This window comes from Schistocerca nitens, unplaced genomic scaffold, assembly GCF_023898315.1.
Source record: "Schistocerca nitens isolate TAMUIC-IGC-003100 unplaced genomic scaffold, iqSchNite1.1 HiC_scaffold_466, whole genome shotgun sequence".
In the NCBI taxonomy this organism is placed as follows: Eukaryota; Metazoa; Arthropoda; class Insecta; order Orthoptera; family Acrididae; genus Schistocerca; species Schistocerca nitens.
The window spans coordinates 2,677,680-2,698,121 of record NW_026045999.1 but is presented as its reverse complement, the minus strand read 5'-3'; the positions used below and the strand labels follow the sequence as shown (position 1 = coordinate 2,698,121).

At 42.7% G+C, this 20,442-nt stretch overlaps 1 protein-coding gene across 4 annotated transcripts in view; it reads left to right on the top strand.

Annotated features, from left to right (window-relative positions):
* Positions 1-20,442, top strand: part of LOC126232229 (uncharacterized) — a 75,718-nt gene that overhangs the window by 32,647 nt on the left and 22,629 nt on the right. For 3 of the 4 annotated variants that reach the window (XM_049942524.1, XM_049942523.1, XM_049942522.1), the window contains exon 3: positions 11,753-13,487. In XM_049942524.1, the coding sequence (XP_049798481.1) occupies positions 12,353-13,435 (1,083 nt within the window). In that variant the 5' untranslated portion in view covers positions 11,753-12,352 and the 3' untranslated portion in view covers positions 13,436-13,487. Of the gene's footprint in view, positions 1-11,752; positions 13,488-20,442 lie in introns of those variants that run through there. The other variant, XR_007544692.1, reaches the window with a different exon arrangement.

Below are 20,442 nucleotides of genomic sequence, written 5' to 3'. Positions count from 1 at the left end.
ACAACAACAACAATGTAACAGGAAAGTACTCAGTGACGAGAAAGTGTATGAACTTCTCACAGGCGTCAGAAGTGGCATGTAATTATGAATACCCAGAGCAGAGGGTGGACAAAACAAAGTTCCAATGACTGTCTAAAGGAATGTGCTTGGCTATCCTATAGCCAATAACAGAATGGTGCATAATGTTTGCTTTGTGTTCTGTTTCCAGTTCAGATTGTGGGGGCAATCATTCTGTGGCTCTGGTGTCTTTAGTCACTTAAAAAATGATGGATCACAAATTACCTGAATGGGACAGAAATCGGTGAATGTGGTCTACAGGAAAGCAAATGATTACAACTTGAGAAAAATTGAATGATTTATTCGAGAGAGAGAGAGAGAGAGAGAGAGAGAGAGAGAGAGAGAGAGAGAGAGAGAGAGAGAGAGAGAGAGAGAGAAAGAGAATTAAGCAGGTCAATAATGCATTGATTCACCTCTGGCCCTTATGCAAGCAGTTATATAGCTTTGCACCAAGCGAGGTGGCGCAGTGGTTAGCACACTGGACTCGCATTCGGGAGGACGACGGTTCAATCCCGTCTCCGACCATCCTGATTTAGGTTTTCCGTGATTTCCCTAAATCGTTTCAGGCAAATGCCGGGTTGGTTCCTTTGAAAGGGCACGGCCGATTTCCTTCCCACCCCTTCCCTAACCCGAGCTTGCGCTCCGTCTCTAATGACCTCGTTGTCGACGGGACGTTAAACACTAACCACCACCTTATATAGCTTTGCTTTGAAAGAGTTGTTGGACATTCTCCTGAGGGATATCATGCCAAATTTTGTGTAGCTGGTGTGGAAGAGTGTCAAAATCCATAGCTGGTTGGGGGGCCCTGCCAATAATGGCCCAATCATTCTCAATTGGTGAGAGACCTGGCGACTTTACTGGTCAAGGTGGGGTTTTGCCAAGCATGAAGACAAGCAGTAGAAACTCTCACCTTGTGTCAGACACAAATTCAGATGGGTTTATTAGTGTACAGTCGTCAGTAGTCAGAGGAAGGAGCACCGTGAGCTCAGTCCCTTTCTGTGAGCCACCTATTAATGATCATTGTGGCACCAGTTGCATGTTGGATTGATGATACTGTTGAATCTGGGGCTCTGAATGTGTCTCTGATTGCTTGTCCTCACATTCTATTGTCTATCTAGGTCGACTGCTTTCTTCTTGACTCTGTGTTCCGCCATGGTTCATCCGTCCCACCAACATCGCCGAATAGTGACATTGCTCCTATTTAAGTTTCAAGCAGTTCGTCGATTATTCCAACTGCATGTCTCTCTCAAGTGCTGATAGCTGCGTATACTGTACACGCACCTGTCTGTAAAGTATAGTTATTGTCCAACTGAGTATGTGGAATGAAATTGGCAAATACTCTGCGCCCTGTTATCGACATGCCCCTGTTCACTGTCCTTTCTGGATGATCTGTGAAACTAAGCTGCATCATCACAAGTTCATCCAGTTTCTGCCAAGGTTTACAGTTTTTCATTTTCCATCAATACCTGTAAAAATACCAATTTGTGAATAAATTGCATAATTCCTTGTTTTTTTTTTGTCTTAGAGTGTAAAAAAGCACTAAATATCTTCAGAAACCATTCTACTACTGAATACCACAACGTGGCAAGTGTTAAAGAGTGCATATTTCAGAAATTAATGTGAAAACCTTGAAAAGACAGTCAGTATTTTAATTGAAACTGAGAGATGACAAATGATTAAATCAATTTGTGTGTCTGATTTCTGCAGTAAAGGTGATTGTGCTATGCTGTTGAGAAAATATACATATGATGTATGCTTTCTGTCTGCAACTGACGTCACTGTTGCTGGGTTTGTGGCAGGGCGGGCTTAGTTACGTAAATGTTTGATCACTGTCTCTCGTCATACTGTTCACTACAAAAGTCCACCTACATCAGTATGGCGCCAGATCACCAGCCTGTTTCTCTGCATACGTAGATACTGTTCAGACGATGCTAAAAGCAGCAATGAAGAAAAACACCGTCAATACTTACATTTGCAAAGTCCGTGTAAACTCTGGCGGCAAGCTATAAAGTAATATCTTATAACGCAATTTTCGGGTGGTGTGTGACTGCTTCATCTCTTAAGAAAAATGACAAAATTCTGCAACGAGTTCTTTTATTTCTTTAGGTTCAAAATTGCACTTGCCATCCTGTATTTGATTAATGAATAATATTACTGTCCTCAGCTCAAAGTTCATACAACCCAGTAAACACCCAAGGCAGCCAGGAATGTACTTAAGTCCAACCCAAATTATTACACGAGTTTCACATTTGGTCCTTTTCATTGGATTTCTATTCAAGAAACTGCTCACCAGCTTCCATAAACAGGTATGAAACATGCCACGTGGAATTCTACAAGGCTGAAAGTTGACACGTGTTTATCTATCCAGCAGATCACTTCACAAAGCTCAGATTTTCACAATCTGTCCATAAATGCAACTGCCTTCATGGCAATACAATCCGGACGCGAGAAACCACTAGCTTCTTCATTTTACTCATAATGTAGATAGACATGTCCAACATGACCTGCACGTCCGATAGTTAACCAGCAGACTCCTGTTCAATCTGCTTCTCTCACAGTATACTACTTAGCGGTGTGCGGGAACTGCTTAACTTTGATTGGTTGTTCAAAATGACCAGCCAATCAAAACAATCCTTAGAGTTCTTTCTCGTGCTAGAAGTGGCTTGTGCCAATCATTATTCAGGTGCATTTATGTCATTACAACATGTGAATACTAATATAAGATTTAATAAAACCAAATGAAAAGAAAATTAATCTTGGAATAAATGTAGAATATGATTTCAATTTCAACTGTTATTCTGGCTGCCTCCTTTCAAAAGCTAGTAAACTTAGACATACGTCATCCGCAAAGTGGGCACAAACATCTTTCCCATGCTACGTTTACTTAACATATTACATAAATTTAATCTTGAAATTTAACACATGTCCCACGTACACACTCTCACTCACTCTTTTACTCCTGCAACAATATTAGACACAAAAAATAATTTTGTCTGATTTTTGTATTACAAAAATGTGAAGTAGTTAACGTTTTTAATATGAAAATCCAAACAAATTATCTGACATTTTGTAACTCCAGTAATGATTTCAAATGATACTAAAAGACAAACAGTTGTTATTCCTAACTGAGTTTTTTAGTCTGTGTCGGTTTGGGGTGTTTTAGGTAATTTCCTCTAACTCTGAAACTGACAGATGGCTGAAACGTTTATACCATAGTCTCTCGAATAACAAAAGGCAGTATATAGACTTTGAACAATATTAAATAATATTTAATATAGTTTATTTAGATTCTTGTGGGCTTGAATATTCTGTCACTCAAATTGACACAGGTACCGCTTCCCACTGCTAGGCTAGCAACAGATTCGAATGAGTCACGCAAAGATACAAGTTGCTGTTTCTGTCACAGTCATCAGCTCCAAAGCTATGAGCTGTACTGCAAAGTAGTGCAATAAATGCTATTGCATATTGACTTGCAACATTAGGTTGAGCAGTGAAACCATTCAGAACTTAAACAAAGTTGGCCTGCAGGTTGATAATGTGCCAAGATGTCTGGAAATTACAGTGGCACACAGTACCAAATAAAGCAGGTCCAACCACTAGTGACTTACATGCATTCTGCAGAACATAAACTGAACCTCACTATCACGAAGGCCTGCAGCTTATCTAGTGTTAACAGTATGATGGTAGTTGAAAGTCAACCTACAAATTTTGTGTGTGTGTGTGTGTGTGTGTGTGTGTGTGTGTGTGTGTGTGTGTGTGTGTGTGTGTGTGTGTGTGTGTGTGTGTTGACTGTAATGATGAAATACTGAGTGTAATGCGAGTCAAAAATCCAAAAATTCTAGACTTTGTGTGAAATGAATTATTATATTTAAGTAAATGGAATAGTCTGAGCACATGTATCTGTAAGATTAATCCCTTATACGGGGTGTTTCAAAATTACACTGATATACTTAAAGGAATACAGAGGGTGTCTTGAGGAACAAAATGCAGACAGAACCCATATCTAGAATAATCAGAGGCTACAGAGCTCCCAAGTTAAACATGCCAGCACATGTATATGTATGTATATTCCAGGTGATTGTGATAAGGATACAAACTTTTGGGGATAATGGAGAAGGATAAATGTATCAATTTGCAGTAAGGAATCCTGGTCTGCAAATGAGTCAAAGTTGTAAGCAAACATCTTTGATACCTGTGCCAGTGGAAAAAATGTATAGTGTTTCCACAGATTCTGGAAATTGGGAATATCAGGTATTTTCAAACACATCAGGAAAATTGGGGAAATATCAGTATTGTTACATTCCATCGTAGATTTTCCATTGTTGGAAATTAAAAAAAAAATGGAAAATATAATTTTTGTCTCAGTAGATGAAATGGTTTGTTTGCTGAGCTGTCATGCATTGTCTCTGACTGTGTGCAGCTGAGTACGTGTGCCACATTCTTACTCCATCATTCCGACTGCTTCTCCCATTCTTACCAGTCCCCTTGGCTTGCAGTCAGTGTTGCCACAACTTTTTGCTGATAGCCTAGCAGCTGCCAACGAGAGGCAGGGAGGAATGAGGACGAGAGGCAGGGCGGCATAATGACTGTTTTGTTTGGTTCTTACTCTCAGAGATTGTAGATGCAGGGGCCAGATGGCAGTCTTGTGTGCACAAGACAAGTTGTGTGTGTGTGTGTGTGTGTGTGTGTGTGTGTGTGTGTGTGTGTGTGTGTGTGTTGTTTTCTGACAAAAGCTATGGCTGTCTTTTCTACATGCCTGTCTGCGGCTCAGCAATCATCTTTGTGGTGAGTTGCTACCTATCCTCATTATTATTGATTCTCAGAATGTTTGAAAAAGTTATGTTGTATGGATTGATCACTGTGGTCTCATTTCATCACCATGCTGTCTGTGGCTTTTGAATAGCTGGCCACAAGGTTGGATTTCCATGACAGGCCAAAACCAGAGGCTGTTTCTGTGGGTATCTAATGGGTTGGGCCTGCTGATCTGAAGCCATTTGGTTCCCACTAATGTGCAGGCCCTGCCTGTCAGATCTAGTCTCACCAATCTGCTGCAGGCTGGGTCTGTTTGTGTGTGGAGTAATGCAGCAGATTTTCATGGTTTATTCACGGACCCAGGACTACAGTGCTTCTCAGCAGGCCAGGGATAATGGGTCGTGGATTTCAGGAGTTGTGACTGTCTCATGGTGAGTATGTTGTACAGTGTGGCATTTTTAGAGATTTTATTTGGTCTAGTACGTTTTGCCACCTCAAAAGTAGGTTATACGTTAGCAAGTATGGACAAGAAGAATAAAATTCAGTCACTGGTAGTTTGTATGTCATACTCAGATTTCTCAAAAGAAAAATCACACAATACTTCTAAAATAATAGATATAATACAGTGGGTAATAACTGACTATATTGAAAATAGTAGAAACATTTTATTGGTGGTCACCTACAGTCTTGGTTTACACAATTCTTACTCGCCTTATATACTTGTTTCAAGAGGCCTATGTTTTTCTGAGGTGATTTCTGAAATTGGTGATGGTATTTTAGATCTTGTCACCAAATGTGTTTTGCTTTATTGAAATAAAATATCAGTGGTTGTAATGAAACACACATACTATTTGGCTTGCTTTCTCTGTCTAAAAACACTTCATTACAAAAGATGTCGATGGTAGTACTTAAGATTTTTGCTCGCCCTAGGAAACGCCTTCTGCTTGCAAGGCTTTTAGATATTTCCTCCTATGCACTATTGTTTCTTCTACCATAGCTGCAAAGATGGATTGTGAACTTAAGACATAACTTACCCTTGAGATCTCAAAATTTATCAGGGAAAAATGCTAAAACTTGCCTGGAAATCAAGGAATTTCTGTTGGGAAAACTGTGGCAACCCTGATGTCCCATTACAGTTGCTGCTGAGATTCTATGTTAGGCAACTCTGAGGTGATAGTATGAACCAAAACAAGAAAAGATACCCAGTAAACATAGGCTCTAAAATGCATACATTAGGAGCTATGAGCTCTTGTTAATCCTCGCTACTGTGAAACACATCTCGGCTATTGAACAAGTGTGCACAGCTCTTTGCATATGAGTACAAAGAAGGATGCTGTGTCCATATAAGCACCAATTGAATATTGCTGCCATCATTGATTCATATCGGGATCAAGTTCCTGAATTAGTAGACTAGCAGGATATGCTACTTGGATAAGTGATTCCTGATGATACAGTGGGCATGCAAAATGGTTAAAGTGACAATATACACAAAAACAAAGAAAACAGGACATCAAAGTGCAATTTGTAAGTGCAGCAAAAATAAATGTTTATGTGGTGTTATTAATGTAGTAATTTTTAACTCACATTTTGTAGGTCATTATTGGAGTTTTTGTGATGAGGTGAAAACCTGTGGAGTGTGAAGTAATTGTTTGTCCTTATGAATGAATTTATTCTCCAAGAATGGGTCTGATAATGAACAAATAATTTTGGAATTCTCAGTACATACATGTGGTATGAGGAGGAAGAGGGAAAGAAAAAATAGTTGTAATATATGTAATAAATACAGGTACATGATGATATCGGTAACAAATTTGCATCGACATACATGTTCAGTTAACCAGTGTGAAGGGTACTTAGCATTGAAAAGGGTATTTCCCATTCCGTTTGCATATGGAATGTAGAGTGGATAAATGCTTAAAATCTCTGAGCACACCGTTATGAGTGTGCCCTCAGTTCTTATTAGAGCAATAGGTAGGGAGCTGAAGAATGCAGATACATCACATTTGCTAAATTGACTTAGCAGGATAATTGGCATCTATCTTAGTGTCTGCCATTTAAGTTTTCATACTGTATCTGTAATTATCTAATGAATCAGATTGACTTGTGACCATTTGTAGTGCCATTGTTTGTAACTGTTCAGTATCCCCTGTTACTTCAAATTGTTGTACCCAAGTTGACAATTACAGTAGTGATTCATTGAAGTGGTAGTCATAGGATACTACTGTTCTGTTGTAAAGTACACAATTTTATGTTTCTGTATATTCAAAGCAAGTTTGCAGTCTTTGCATCACATACAAATATTATCAAGATCTGGTTGCATATATGTGCAGCTCTTTATTCAGGCCATACTTAATTATTAACTGATTCATGTATAAAATGTCAGAGGTGACTCAATAATGTCTTACATCATTAATACCCCACATGAACAGCAAGAGCACTAAAACTTTTCTCAGGGTCCCTCCTCAGATTACTTCTACTTGTGTCAATGACTCCCTTCATAGTAATTTGCTGCAATTTCTCTACTAAGAAATCCTTAATAAAGTCATATTTTGTATACTAATTGCACTGCAGTTACTAAAATTTCCTGTGGTAGCAAGATAAATGTGTTTTGGAAATCAAGAAATAATGCATCCATATGATAACAAAGATGCATGGCACAGTACTATCTGAGAAAAGCAGAAGTCAGTTTTCACGTGACTGTTTTTGGAATCCATGCTGGGTGGCATTTAGGTGGTCATTCCATTTGAGGTACCCAATTGTGTTTGAGCCGAGATTATATTCTTTAATTTTTTCAAGACGTGGATGTCATTTAGATTGCATGGTAGTTTTATGGATCAGTTTTGCCACTCTTCCTGTACACAAATGTGGCCTGCGCTTTCTTCCAGTTACTGGACAAAATTTTTTGTTCTGGGATCTGTGGTATATTCCAGTTAAAATGGAGGCTAACACATCAGCATATTCTGTATAGTACCTTACCGGTAATCCATTGTTTTGGAGTCTTGTTTGCTTCTCCTGGTTTGAGCTGTTTCTCAGTGCTATTGTTCCTGTCTACATCATTAAGTATTGCAGTTATGTGGGCATTAAACTGTGGCTGTACCTCAGTATCTCCATTAGGAAACATTCAAAAATGGAATCTGGCATAATTGCTTTTGCTTAGCTAAATTCCATCGCAGTTCCTGTGTCATCTAAAAGTGTCTGAATACTACCTTTGCTGCCCTAACAGCCTTTACATATGACCAGAATTTCCTTGGCATTTGGAGACGCCTGTCAGTATGAAACATCTTATGTACTCATTGAGGCCTCATGCATTTCCCTCTTGAGAGACAAATGTCCCATTCAACATCCCTGTCTGAAGCACTATGCTTTTACATGCAGTTCCTCAAATGCTGCAGAATTTAAGAGTATTGGTTAGATTTTACAACATTTCTGTATTGAGGACACTTTATTACACATTGTACACTTCTTATGTAATTTTGCACAGCTACATGTTTACTGGAGCTAAATCTACCCCCCCCCCTCTCACTCCCTCTACCCCCCTCTCTCTCCCTCTACCCCCCTCTCTCTCCCTCTACCCCCTCTCTCTCCCTCTACCCCCCTCTCTCTCACTCTACCCCCCTCTCTATCCCTCTACCCCCCTCTCTATCCCTCTACCCCTCCTCTCTCCCTCTACCCCCCCTCTCTCCCTCTACCCCCCCTCTCTCCCTCTACCCCCCCTCTCTCCCTCTACCCCCCCTCTCTCTCCCTCTACCCCCCCTCTCTCTCCCTCTACCCCTCCTCTCTCTCCCTCTACCCCTCCTCTCTCTCCCTCTACCCCTCCTCTCTCTCCCTCTACCCCTCCTCTCTCTCCCTCTACCCCTCCTCTCTCTCCCTCTACCCCTCCTCTCTCTCCATCTACCCCTCCTCTCTCTCCCTCTACCCCTCCTCTCTCTCCCTCTACCCCTCCTCTCTCTCCCTCTACCCCTCCTCTCTCTCCCTCTACCCCTCCTCTCTCTCCCTCTACCCCTCCTCTCTCTCCCTCTACCCCTCCTCTCTCTCCCTCTCTACCCCTCCTCTCTCTCCCTCTCTACCCCTCCTCTCTCTCCCTCTCTACCCCTCCTCTCTCCCTCTCTACCCCTCCTCTCTCCCTCTCTACCCCTCCTCTCTCTCCCTCTACCCCTCCTCTCTCTCCCTCTACCCCTCCTCTCTCTCCCTCTACCCCTCCTCTCTCTCCCTCTACCCCTCCTCTCTCTCCCTCTACCCCTCCTCTCTCTCCCTCTACCCCTCCTCTCTCTCCCTCTACCCCTCCTCTCTCTCCCTCTACCCCTCCTCTCTCTCCCTCTACCCCTCCTCTCTCTCCCTCTACCCCTCCTCTCTCTCCCTCTACCCCTCCTCTCTCTCCCTCTACCCCTCCTCTCTCTCCCTCTACCCCTCCTCTCTCTCCCTCTACCCTCCCCCCTCTCCCTCTACCCTCTCCCTCTACCCTCCCCCCTCTCCCTCTACCCTCCCCCCCCTCTCTCTCTCTCCCTGTACCTTCCCCTCTCTCTCTCTCTCTCTCTCTCTCTCTCTCTCTCTCTCTCTCTCTCTCTCTCTCTCTCTCTCTCTCTCTCCTCTCCCCTCCCCCCCTCTCTCTCTCTCCCCTCCCCTCCCCTCCCCCCTCTCTCTCTCTACCCTCCCCCCCCTCTCTCTCTCTCCCTCTACCCTCCCCCCTCTCTCTTCCTCTCCCCCCTTGTGTGTGTGTGTGTGTGTGTGTGTGTGTGTGTGTGTGTGTGTGTGTGTGTGTGTGTGTGTGTGTGTGTGTGTGTGTACGTACTTTCCATACGTTTATTTACCTTATAAATTGCAAATGTCAAGTTGGAAGATTCCCTGGTGTCTTAAAATCCACCAATTTTGTCCCAAATTATAATAAGGGGTAAAAACAATCTGGACAGTTACAAGTTGGTATCCATCATGTCCACGCATACCAGAGTTTATAAAACAGTGCATGAAAGAGGAACTGTACAGCATTTTGAGGTTGAGTTCGAAGAACTTTGCCACAGTTTTGTTATGATTAGCTAATGTATTTAGTTCGAAAGACTTTTTACCTCTATTTTTTTTTCTTTTCTTTATTGGTTTGAAGATTTTATTTCATTTATTTAGTGAAATTTTTTGAGAAAAATTAGTGGAAGAGTTAAAATTCTAGTTTTATGTATTCAAAACATATTCTTTTCCTAAGATAATTAACTTCCTTGAGTTTTATTCTTTAATTAACTTCTCATGTATTTGCGACATGGACATTAATTAAGAAGTCAGTAAAATAAACAATTGTTAGCGTTTGTCCTGTTATAATTTATGGGTCTCCACTCATTGTTTACCAATTCATGTTTTGTTAGACATACAGCTACTGCTATGACTCTAAATAAAATTTGATTGATAGGGTAGAATTGAATAACTTGGAATTGTTTTATTATAAAATGGTAGAATTATTATGATTCTAATTGTTAGAAATAATGCAACACCACCATCTAATTTATTAGGAATTGATCGTAGAAGTGCATAACCCAATAAGAAATAACATTCTGGATGAATGTGAAATGGTGTTGCTAAAGAATTAGCCACCACAAAGTTATCCAGGTCTCCTAGGAGGTAAGGATCAATTAGATGTAGTTTAATCCTTGAATGTAAAATATGGGTGGAATGGAATTTCTTCAATATCGTCATTTAATCCTAATTATGTCCTGTTTAATGTAAGAAGAATAAGTGAATGGTAGCACAAAATGGAATGTAAAGGATCTGTTTAAAGTTGGATTATCAACAGCAAATCCTCCTCATACCCATTGAACTAAATTTGTTCCTAAATACAGAATTGCTGATAATGGTTAACAATTACTGTTGCATCTCAGAACAATATTTGACCTCAAGGTAAAAGTATGCTATAAATGTAGTTGCCATAACTAGGAATAGAATTACTGTTCAAATTATTCAGGTGTGTGTATATACATAAAAGATCCATAGTAGATTCCTTGTCCTACAGGCAACTAAATGCAGATGAAAAATATAGGTGTTTCATTTGCATGTGATTTTCGAATAATTCACCCATTGCTTACATCCTAACAGATGTTAACTGAGCTACTGAATGCTATTTCAGTATTTGAGGTGGTTAAAAATAGTCCAGTCATTATTTGAATTATTAAACATAACCCTAATAGTGACCCAAAATTTCATCAAAATTAAACATTTGCTGGTGTAGGCAGATCAGTTAGGGAATTACTAATAATTTTAACTAAAGGGTTCAAAATCGTAAGGGTTTATTCATTAGCACAATGTTATTTTATGAATAGGTTCCTGATTAATGCTAGTGATTTTAACTACTGCCAATAAAGAAGTCTACAAACACTATGTCTACAGTAATTAATATCAATAGAATGAAGGTACAATACAGTTGATTTCAGTTCAAATATTTCATTTGTGCAATTCTTGTGATGTAGATCAACAAGACTAATATACCTCCAAGAAATGTTGGAAATAAAATGTATGATGAACAGTAACCTCTTATTATTTTTTCTGTTACTAAACCAACAAGGAATGCTTCTAGGATAATGAAGAGTATTACTAATATTGGGTTTCGTAATTAAATGAAATTAATATTTATTACATTTGATAGTGATACAATTATTTTAATCATTTCAGGGGTTAGTTTATTAAAATATCAGTTTTGGGTACCAGTGATGGAAAACTCTTCCACCCTTGAAGTTTCAAAAGTGGGGCTAGACTTATTTCCAGTTTAAAAGACTGATGTTTCTTAAACTATTAAAACTGTTTATATGCTGTGTTTTTACTTTTTTATTGGTCTGTTTTGCTGGTGTTTACACTTTTTGTTCAAAACAAAAACATTTATTAATGGTTTTAATGAGATTAGAATATATTGTTCTTTCTTTATTTATATTATTATTTTTCTTATTGAATGTGATTACTTTTCCTGTTTTAGTTTTTTCTGAATGTGAGGTCCGCCCCCAGTAGCTGAGTGGTCAGCGCGACAGAATGTCAATCCTAAGGGCCCGGGTTCGATTCCCAGCTGGGTCGGAGATTTTCTCTGCTCAGGGACTGGGTGTTGTGTTGTTCTAATCATCATTTCATCCCCATCGACGCGCAAGTTGCTGAAGTGGCGTCAAATCAAAAGACTTGCACGTGGCAAACGGTCTACCCGACAGGAGGCCCTAGTCACATGACACTTACTTCTGCATGTGAGGGTGCTTTGGATCTTTCTATTTCAGTTTCAGTAATTCGATCTCATGGTAATGATTTTTTAATTCTTTTGGTTTATCTTTATGTTAAAGTATTTATGATTGTTTTTTTATCCCGTGTTGTTTCTTAAACAATTGTTGATGGTTGGTTCAGCCTTTGATATTTCTGTCAAGTTTTATTTTTATGATTTGTGTATATTCATATGTTGTTTTGAATATAAGTACAGGGTCTGGCATAAAAAACTCCCCGATTACAAAGTAACGTGCAGCGGACAGTAGAAGGAGCAGAGTGGTGGGGGGCGCGTCGTTAAGTAGCTGCCTACGTGCCGTTTTCAGTGTACGCCATGGCGTGGTCTGGTGAACATCGTGCCTTCGTAGTGGAAGATTTTATTCAAAATGGTGAATCGCCTATTAATACTCAACGTGCTTTTCGCGTTCGCTTTGCGCTCGGACGACGGGACCCTGCTCCCGATAAGAAAACAATTTATTCTTGGGTTGCTAACTTTCGTGAGACAGGTTCCGCATTAAAAAGGAAACCACCTGGACGACCACGGACTGCAACAGGCCCCGGAAATGTTGATGCAGTTAGAGCTTCAGTTCAACAATCTCCTCGACGATCTGCTAAAAAGCATGCGGCAGCATTACGGATATCTGATCGAAGTGTGAGAAGAATCTTGCATCGAGATCTTAAAATGCATCCTTACAAAATTGTAACTACGCAGGAACTGAGTGAACGAGACTGTGGTGTCCGTGTAAGTTTGTGCCAAGACCTTCTTCGGAACATTCGTCCCAACGATATTGTGATTTTTTCTGATGAAGCACACTTTCACCTTGCCGGAACAGTGAACAGCCAAAATTGCAGGTACTGGTGTGAACACAATCCCCAAGAACTTCATCAACGACCACTTCATAGCCCTAAAGTAACAGTATGGTGTGCTGTTTACAATTCCAGAGTGATCGGTCCTTACTTTTTCGAAGAAAATGACAGGAATTTAACCGGTAACAGTGAACGCTATTGTGCCATGCTCTGCGACTTTCTCCAACTGCAACTAAGGGAGATTTTTGGTGAAATAGAGAACGTGTGGTTCCAGCAAGATGGTGCTACTGCCCACACAGCGCAGCAGTCACTGGCATTGGTGAAGGAAATGTTTCCTGGACATGTGATCTCGTTGCGTGGATACATTGGCTGGCCCCCACGATCGCCGGACTTAACGCCCTGTGATTTCTTTCTTTGGGGCTATTTAAAAGCAAAAGTTTATGAACAACGTCCACAATCTTTACGAGCCCTGAAAGAAGCAATTACACAAGAGGTTGAAGCTATTCCACCTGAAATGACTCAAAGAGTAATGAATAACTTCAGGGAAAGACTCAAACAGTGTGTCGACAGTGCAGGAAGCCATTTAAGGGATGTTTTATTTAAAAAGTAAGACCATAAGAGTATTTTCTAAAATGGCATAATATGTACTTTTATTTAGTATAAATAAAATTGTTCTACCTTATTTGGTTTTGTTTTTATTAGCTTTCCTTAAAGGGGAGGTTTTTCTGCCGGACCTTGTATATATTATTTTGCTGTTGATTATTTTTCTTTGATTTTGTTAAGCCTTTGGATTTGTTCTTTATAATTATGGTTAGAAATTTAGTGTAACTTCCTATACTGTAATTTTTTCATTTATATAATTTGATTTTAATAATCATGTTTTACTGTTCTTTTGCTAATTGATTCTTCTTCCTTTTTATATTTTTTGTGAGGCTAGATTGTTCCTACTTAAATTTTGGGTTGGGGTTGTCAATTTGAGCACTTGTAGGTCAGAGTTTACTTGATTTTCTCCACCCTAGTTGTTAGATTTCCTTTGTTGGTTTGGTTTAAAGTTTGATTTTGCTAATACTTCATATTTTCCTCTGTTTGAATTTGGTTCATATTATTTTATGTTTTTATAATTTTTGCTTTTTTTGTTAAACCACTGATTTTTTTTTTTGTCCACCTTTGGCTTCCTAAGGCTCATGTAGAGGCACCTATTTCTGGTAGAATAGTTCTTGCAGATGTTTCGTCAAAGTAAGGCGGTTATGGTATATTTTGTGTGATAAACTGTATTTCTTGTTTCGGTTTAAAGTTTAATTATTTTTGGTTAGCTGTAGGCTTGTCTGTTGGCGTCTGGCTGAGCCCCCTGACAGCACAGGGACCACACTTCGAAAACCCTGAGCTGTTACATTGCTATATATGTCTAGGAGTGGTTGCTTGTCATTCTGGAGCATTGGAACTCCTGGAAATGGCCCTTGCTGTGGGTGGGTGGTGCCAATGGGGAGAACCTCTGATCAGAGTTGGTGGATGATTTGTGCATGAAATGTGTCAAAAAAATCTGGCATTTCTTCTATTAATGTCTCAGCAGTTTGTAGTGGAGCATTTAATGCTGTTGCCTATGATCCTGCACCCAACCCCCCCCCCCCCCCCCCCCTCCAGCCCTCCAGCGGGTCTGGGGGTATGAATAGGCCCGAGGTATTCCTGCCTGTTGTAAGAGGTGACTAAAAGGAGTCTCACATGTTTAGGCCTTTATGTGATGGTCCCCTGTAGGGTTTGACCTCCATTCTTCAAAATTTTCCCAAAGAGTGAACCAATTGGGGAAGGGCGCCTTACATGGTGCATCATGTCCATCGTGCATTGAGATCTTGAGCCCACCTTCTCATCATCGCATTTCAGTCCCACTCATTTTCCATCTCTTATGTGAAGACATCTTTCTGGGTCTGTTCCCCACCATGCACTACGCAGTGTTGCTTTCTGTGTAGACCATGGACTTCTTTGCACCTGATATCAAGTATGGTAGTCAGTCCATTGTGGTGGGGCTGCCATGTACCCTGTTGGTTGTAGCCCCCTGACCACAGGGATTGCTCTGCTGATGTCTGCGGCATTAACTACCCACATATGCCAAGGGGTAGATGCCCACCCCAAGGGGCATTGGAATAGCGGCAATGGCCATCCTGCCAGGTGGCCTTTGCTGCGGCTGGGTGGCACTCGTGGGGAGGGCCCCTGGTCGGAGTGGGTGGCATCAGGGCGTATGACACACCATGAAGTGTAGTCTGTCATCTCTTGCTGGTGGTGAAACACCGGCAGTCTCTAAGCATTCACAATCTCAATTCAACGCACAGAAGTATGACCCTAAATCATTCCCCTCCCTGGCAACACCATGGGAGGAATGTCAGGCTAAGGATGTCAGTGGATCTTATTTGTCCCGGTACCTTGTATATTAAAGAGCTGATGGAGAATCTTTCATGATGAAGCCTCAGTTTTTTGTTGAGCATTTAGAGGACAAGTTTGTGGAGGTGGAGGGCTTGTCCAAAATGAGATCTGGTTCAGTCTTGATAAAAACGGCTTCCTCTGCCCAGTCACAGGCATTACTTGTGACAAGCTGGGGGATGTTTCTGTAACTATCACGCCCCATAAGAGCTTCACTATGGTCTGGGGTATCATATTTTACAGGGACCGTCTTTTGCAGTCTGACGATGAGCTGTGTGCCAATTTAGAGTGTACATTTTGTCCAGCGTGTCTGCCGGGGTCCGGGAGATAGTCAGGTTGCCACCATTACCTTCATCTTGGCCTTCAAGGGTGATATATTGCCTAAGGTCAAGGTGTTGATCTACCCTAAATACCTCCCCTGATGCAATGCTTTAAATGCTGCAAGTTTGGTCACGTCTTCCCACTGTACTTCCAGTGTCACATGCCGAGATAGTGGATGCCCATCACATCCTGATACTCATTGTGCCCCACCTACCTACCATCTATGTCAACTGTGGAGAGAACCATTCACCTTGCTCACCAGACTGCAGGTTTATCCAGAAAGAAAGGAAAATTGTGGAGTAAAAGACACTGGACTGACTGACCTACACTGAGGCTAAGAGAAAATTTGAACACCTGCATCCTGTATGTATGACATTGTCCTATGCCGCTGCTACAACATTTCTGGCACCATCAGCTCCACTAACCCCAGTCACTTCTGAGCCGGAAGAGTACACCTGCCCCCTTGATGGTGGGGAACATTTCACTCCCTGTTGCTCCTGCACCAGAGAAGCGTAAGTCTTCTTTCGCTTCTCTCACTAGGCAGGGTCACTCCCTTCCCAGGTTTCTGCTTGTGGGAAGGATGACACCCACCAGTGTCTGGAGAACTCAAAAACAGCTGCTTGTAGGGCTTCACCCTCATCCTCAGTCCTGGAGACTGAACCATTGAAGTCCTCCCAGCCAGGGAGCAGCGAGAGAAATCCAAAAAGATCCCTAAGGCAGAGGAAATTGAGGTGGAACCCACACCACCGCTACCTACAAGCTCTGCGTATGAGGATGGGCTGCAGATTCTAGCATCGGCTGAGGACCTAGATCCGTCCAGACTCTCAGACACAATGGATATAGACTGCTCAGGCAAAAAGTCAGTGGCAGCAGGTGACCCTGAGGTGTACACTGCCTCATTGAATGTTCCATGTCTTCCCCGTCTCACGATGATGTCATCCTCCAGTGGAATTGTGGTGGTTTTGTTCCACTGCTGGGCTGAGCTACTGCAGCTGTTAAGCTTTACACCTGCCCGCCAGGAAACACCTGGTTCCCAGCAATGCAGACCCCTGACCTCTGCTGCTGTAAGGGATATTACGGGAACCATAGTGGCTGTAATTGAGTGTCGGTGGGGTTCATATTTATGTCCTAATCTCAGTCTGTAGTGACACACTGCCCCTTCAAACCCATCTTGAAACTGTGACTGTCAGAATGACGCTGCAGGAAATAACTGTCCGCAATGTATATGTCGAAGCTTCACAGCTCCATGTCCGTGTTCGCCAAGTTATCAAACGGCGGAAGCTGGCGTGTTGGAGAGATAAGTCTCGACCATTAGGTGGCATGTGTCACCTTCCCAAGTCTGGGCAAAGATCGAACATCTTTTCGGGTACCAGACTCCAACAGGCGTTCCTGGTGTTACCATAAATGACATGTGAGCTACTGACTCAAACGTGATCGCCGAGAACTTTGCTCGAGCCTCTGCATTGGTGAATTACTCCCCCCCCCCCCCCCCCCCACCCAGCCTTTTGCACTTTCTAATGGTGGTTGGAAGGAAAGTCCTCTCATTCACTACACACCACAGTGAATCTTACAATGCCCCATTTACAGAGTGCGAGCTCCTCAGTGCCCTTGCACATCATCCCCACACAGCTCCTGGGCCTGATCGGATCCACAAACAGCTGATTAAACATTTCTCATCTGACTAGAAGCGACATATTCTCATTATCTTCAACTGGATCTGGTACAATGGTGTCTTTCCATTGCAATGGTGGGAGAGCTTCACCATTCCAGTGCTCAAACCTGGTAAAAACCCACTTGATGTCGATAGCTATCAGCCCATCAGACTCACAAATGTTCTTTGTAAGCTGCTGGAACGTGTGGTGTGTCAGCGGTTGATTTGGGTCCTGGAGTCACGAGGCCTACTGGCTCCATGTCACGGCGGCTTCTGCCAGGGTCACTCTACCACTGATAATATTGTCCTCCTCAAGTCTGCTATCTGCACAACATTTTCCAGATGCCAACACCTTGTTGCTGTCTTTTTTTACTTACGTAAAGAATACAACACGACCTGGCGACATCAGATGCTTGCCACATTGTACAAGTGGGGTCTCTGGGCCTGCTGCCAATTTTTGTCCAAAACTTCCTGTTGCTCAGTACTTTCCGTGTCCAAGTTGGTGCCTCCCATAGTACAATCCATATCCAGGAGAATGGAGTCCTGCCGTCGTACAGTTCATCTGGACCCAGAACTTTACCTTCATGACGATCCACTCACTGTAATGGAGACATACAAATTCTTAGGACTGGTATTCAATGCTCAATTGATGTGACTTCCTCATCTTCATCAGCTTAAGTGTCAGGAAGTCCTTTCTGAAAGTATTTGTATGGAGTTTAGCCATGTATGGAAGTGAAACATGGATGATAAATAGTTTAGACAAGAAGAGAATGGAAGCTTTCGAAATGTGGTGCTACAGAAGAATGGTGAAGATTAGATGGGTAGATCACATAGCTAATGAGGTATTGAAAAGAATTGGAGAGAAATATTCTGAAGCATCAAGGGATCACCAATTTAGTATTGGAGGGCAGTGTGGAGGGTAAAAATCGCAGAGGGAGACAGAGATGAATATACTAAACAGATTCGGAAGGATGTAGGTTGCAGTAGGTACTGAGAGATGAAGCTTGCGCAGGATAAAGTAGCACAGAGAGTTGCATCAAACCAGTCTCTGGACTGATAAAGATGACGACGACAAGTGGAAATGCTGGCAGCACCTCAATGCCCTCCATTGCCTCAGAAACACCTGTTGGGATGCAGATCGCTCTACACTGCTACAGCTCTACAGAGCACTTGTCCAATCCCGAATTGGCTATGGGAGTGTGCTTTATGGTTCGACAGCGCCCTCAGCATTGCATGTAATTGACCCTGTGCACCACTGCGGGGTTCGACTAGTGACAGCAGCTTTTTGGACGAGTCTGGTGACCAGCGTATTGGTGGAGGCTGGGGTCCCTCCATTGCAGATCAGACGTGTACAACTGCTCACCAGTTACTCTGCACACATTCGTAGTTCTCCTGAGCATCCGAATTACCTTCTCCTTTTCCCACCAATGGCAGTCCATCTCCTGCATCAGCAGCCCAGGTCAGGGCTAACGATTGCAGTTGGCATGCGGTCCCTTCTCTCCACACTGGATTCCTTCCCTTTACCACCTCTGTTTGTGGTCTGTTCACAACTGCCTCCATGGTGTACACCTCGGCCACAGCTTCGTCTGGACCTTTTGCATGGCCCTAAGGACTCTGTCAATCCTGCCGCTCTCCGCTGTTACTTCCTCTCGATTCTTGACCTCCCCTCATGTGGTGCTGTAAGTGCTGGAAGTTCGGCTATGTGTCTTCCCACGGTATTTCAGCGTTGTGTGTCAAGATTGTGGACGTCCCATCACATCCCAATACTCCATGTGCCCCACCTCCTATCTGTGTCAACTGCGGGGAGTGTCATTCACCTTGCTTTCCAGGCTGCAGGATTTTACAGAAACGAGGAAAATCGTGGAATAGAGACTCTGGACTGACTGACCTACACTGAGGCTAAGAGAAAATTTGAACACCTGCATCCTGTACGTATGACACTGTCTTACGCCTTTCCCTCCCTGTTGCTCCCAGACCACCTACTACAGAAGCAACACCCCACCAACTATCAGGGATTTCAGTCCCCATTTCTGAGCCAGAGAACAGTAAGGTGTCTTCGGCTCCTCTCGCTAGGAAGGGGTCCCTTGGGTTACTCCGTTCACAGGTTTCTGCTAGTGGCAAAGACTACACCTGCTAGTGGCTGAAGAGCCCAAAAGCAGTTGGTCGTAGGGCTTCACACTGATCCTCAGTCCCAGAGACTGAATCAGTGCAGTCCTCCCATCCAGGGAAACCCAAGGAACAGTACGAGAAATCTAAAAAGACGTCCTGTAAGAACAAGGAACTTGTGGTGTGGAACCGAAGCGACTATAGTAGTGTGTCTGGTAGAGTTTTTCGTTTATGTCCTAAACTCAATCTGTAGTGACACTGTGCCCCTTCAAACACCTCTTGAAGCTGTGGCTGTCAGAATAAGGACGATGCAGGAAATAACTGTCCCCAATGTATTCTTTCCTCCAGATGGTGCAGTACCCCTGAATATATTAGCTGCACTGATTGATCAACTCCCTAAACCTTTCCTACTTCAAGAAGATTTTAATGCTCATATAACCTAGTGGGGTGGCACCGTGCTTACTGGCCATGGCAGAGATGTCGGAACTTTACTGCCTGTTTGACCTCTGCCTCTTAAATACTGGGGCCACCACACATTTCAGTAATGGTAGTTACTCGGCCAGTGATTCATCAATTTGCAGCCCAGGACTTATCCCATCTATCCATTGGAGAGCACATGACTACCAGTATGGTAGTGACTATTTCCCCATCTTTCTGTCACTGCCCTAGTCTCAGTCCCATGGACGCCTGCCCAGATGGGCTTTAAAGAAGGTGGACTGGGAAACTTTCACCTCTGATGTCACTGTTGACTCTCCCCCAACATCAATGTGATGGTTGAGAAGGTGACTATCACAATCATTACTGTGGCAGAAAACGAGATCCCTCGCTCTTTAGGGTGCCTGCGATGAAAGGCAGTCCCTTGGTGGTCCTCAGAAGTTCTGAGGCAATTGCAGAGCGTTGGCAAGCTCTACAGTGACGTAAGAGATGTCTTTCCCTGCAGCACCTCATAGCCTTCCCAAGTCTGGGCGGAGATCAGACGTCTTTTTGGGTGCCAGACTGCAGCAGTTGTCCACGCCATTACCATCAATGGTATGCTATGTTGCCGAGCATTTTGCTGACCACTATGCTCGAGCCTCTTTTTCGGAGAACTGCCCTCCCAGCCTTTCGCACCCTCAAATGGCAGGTGG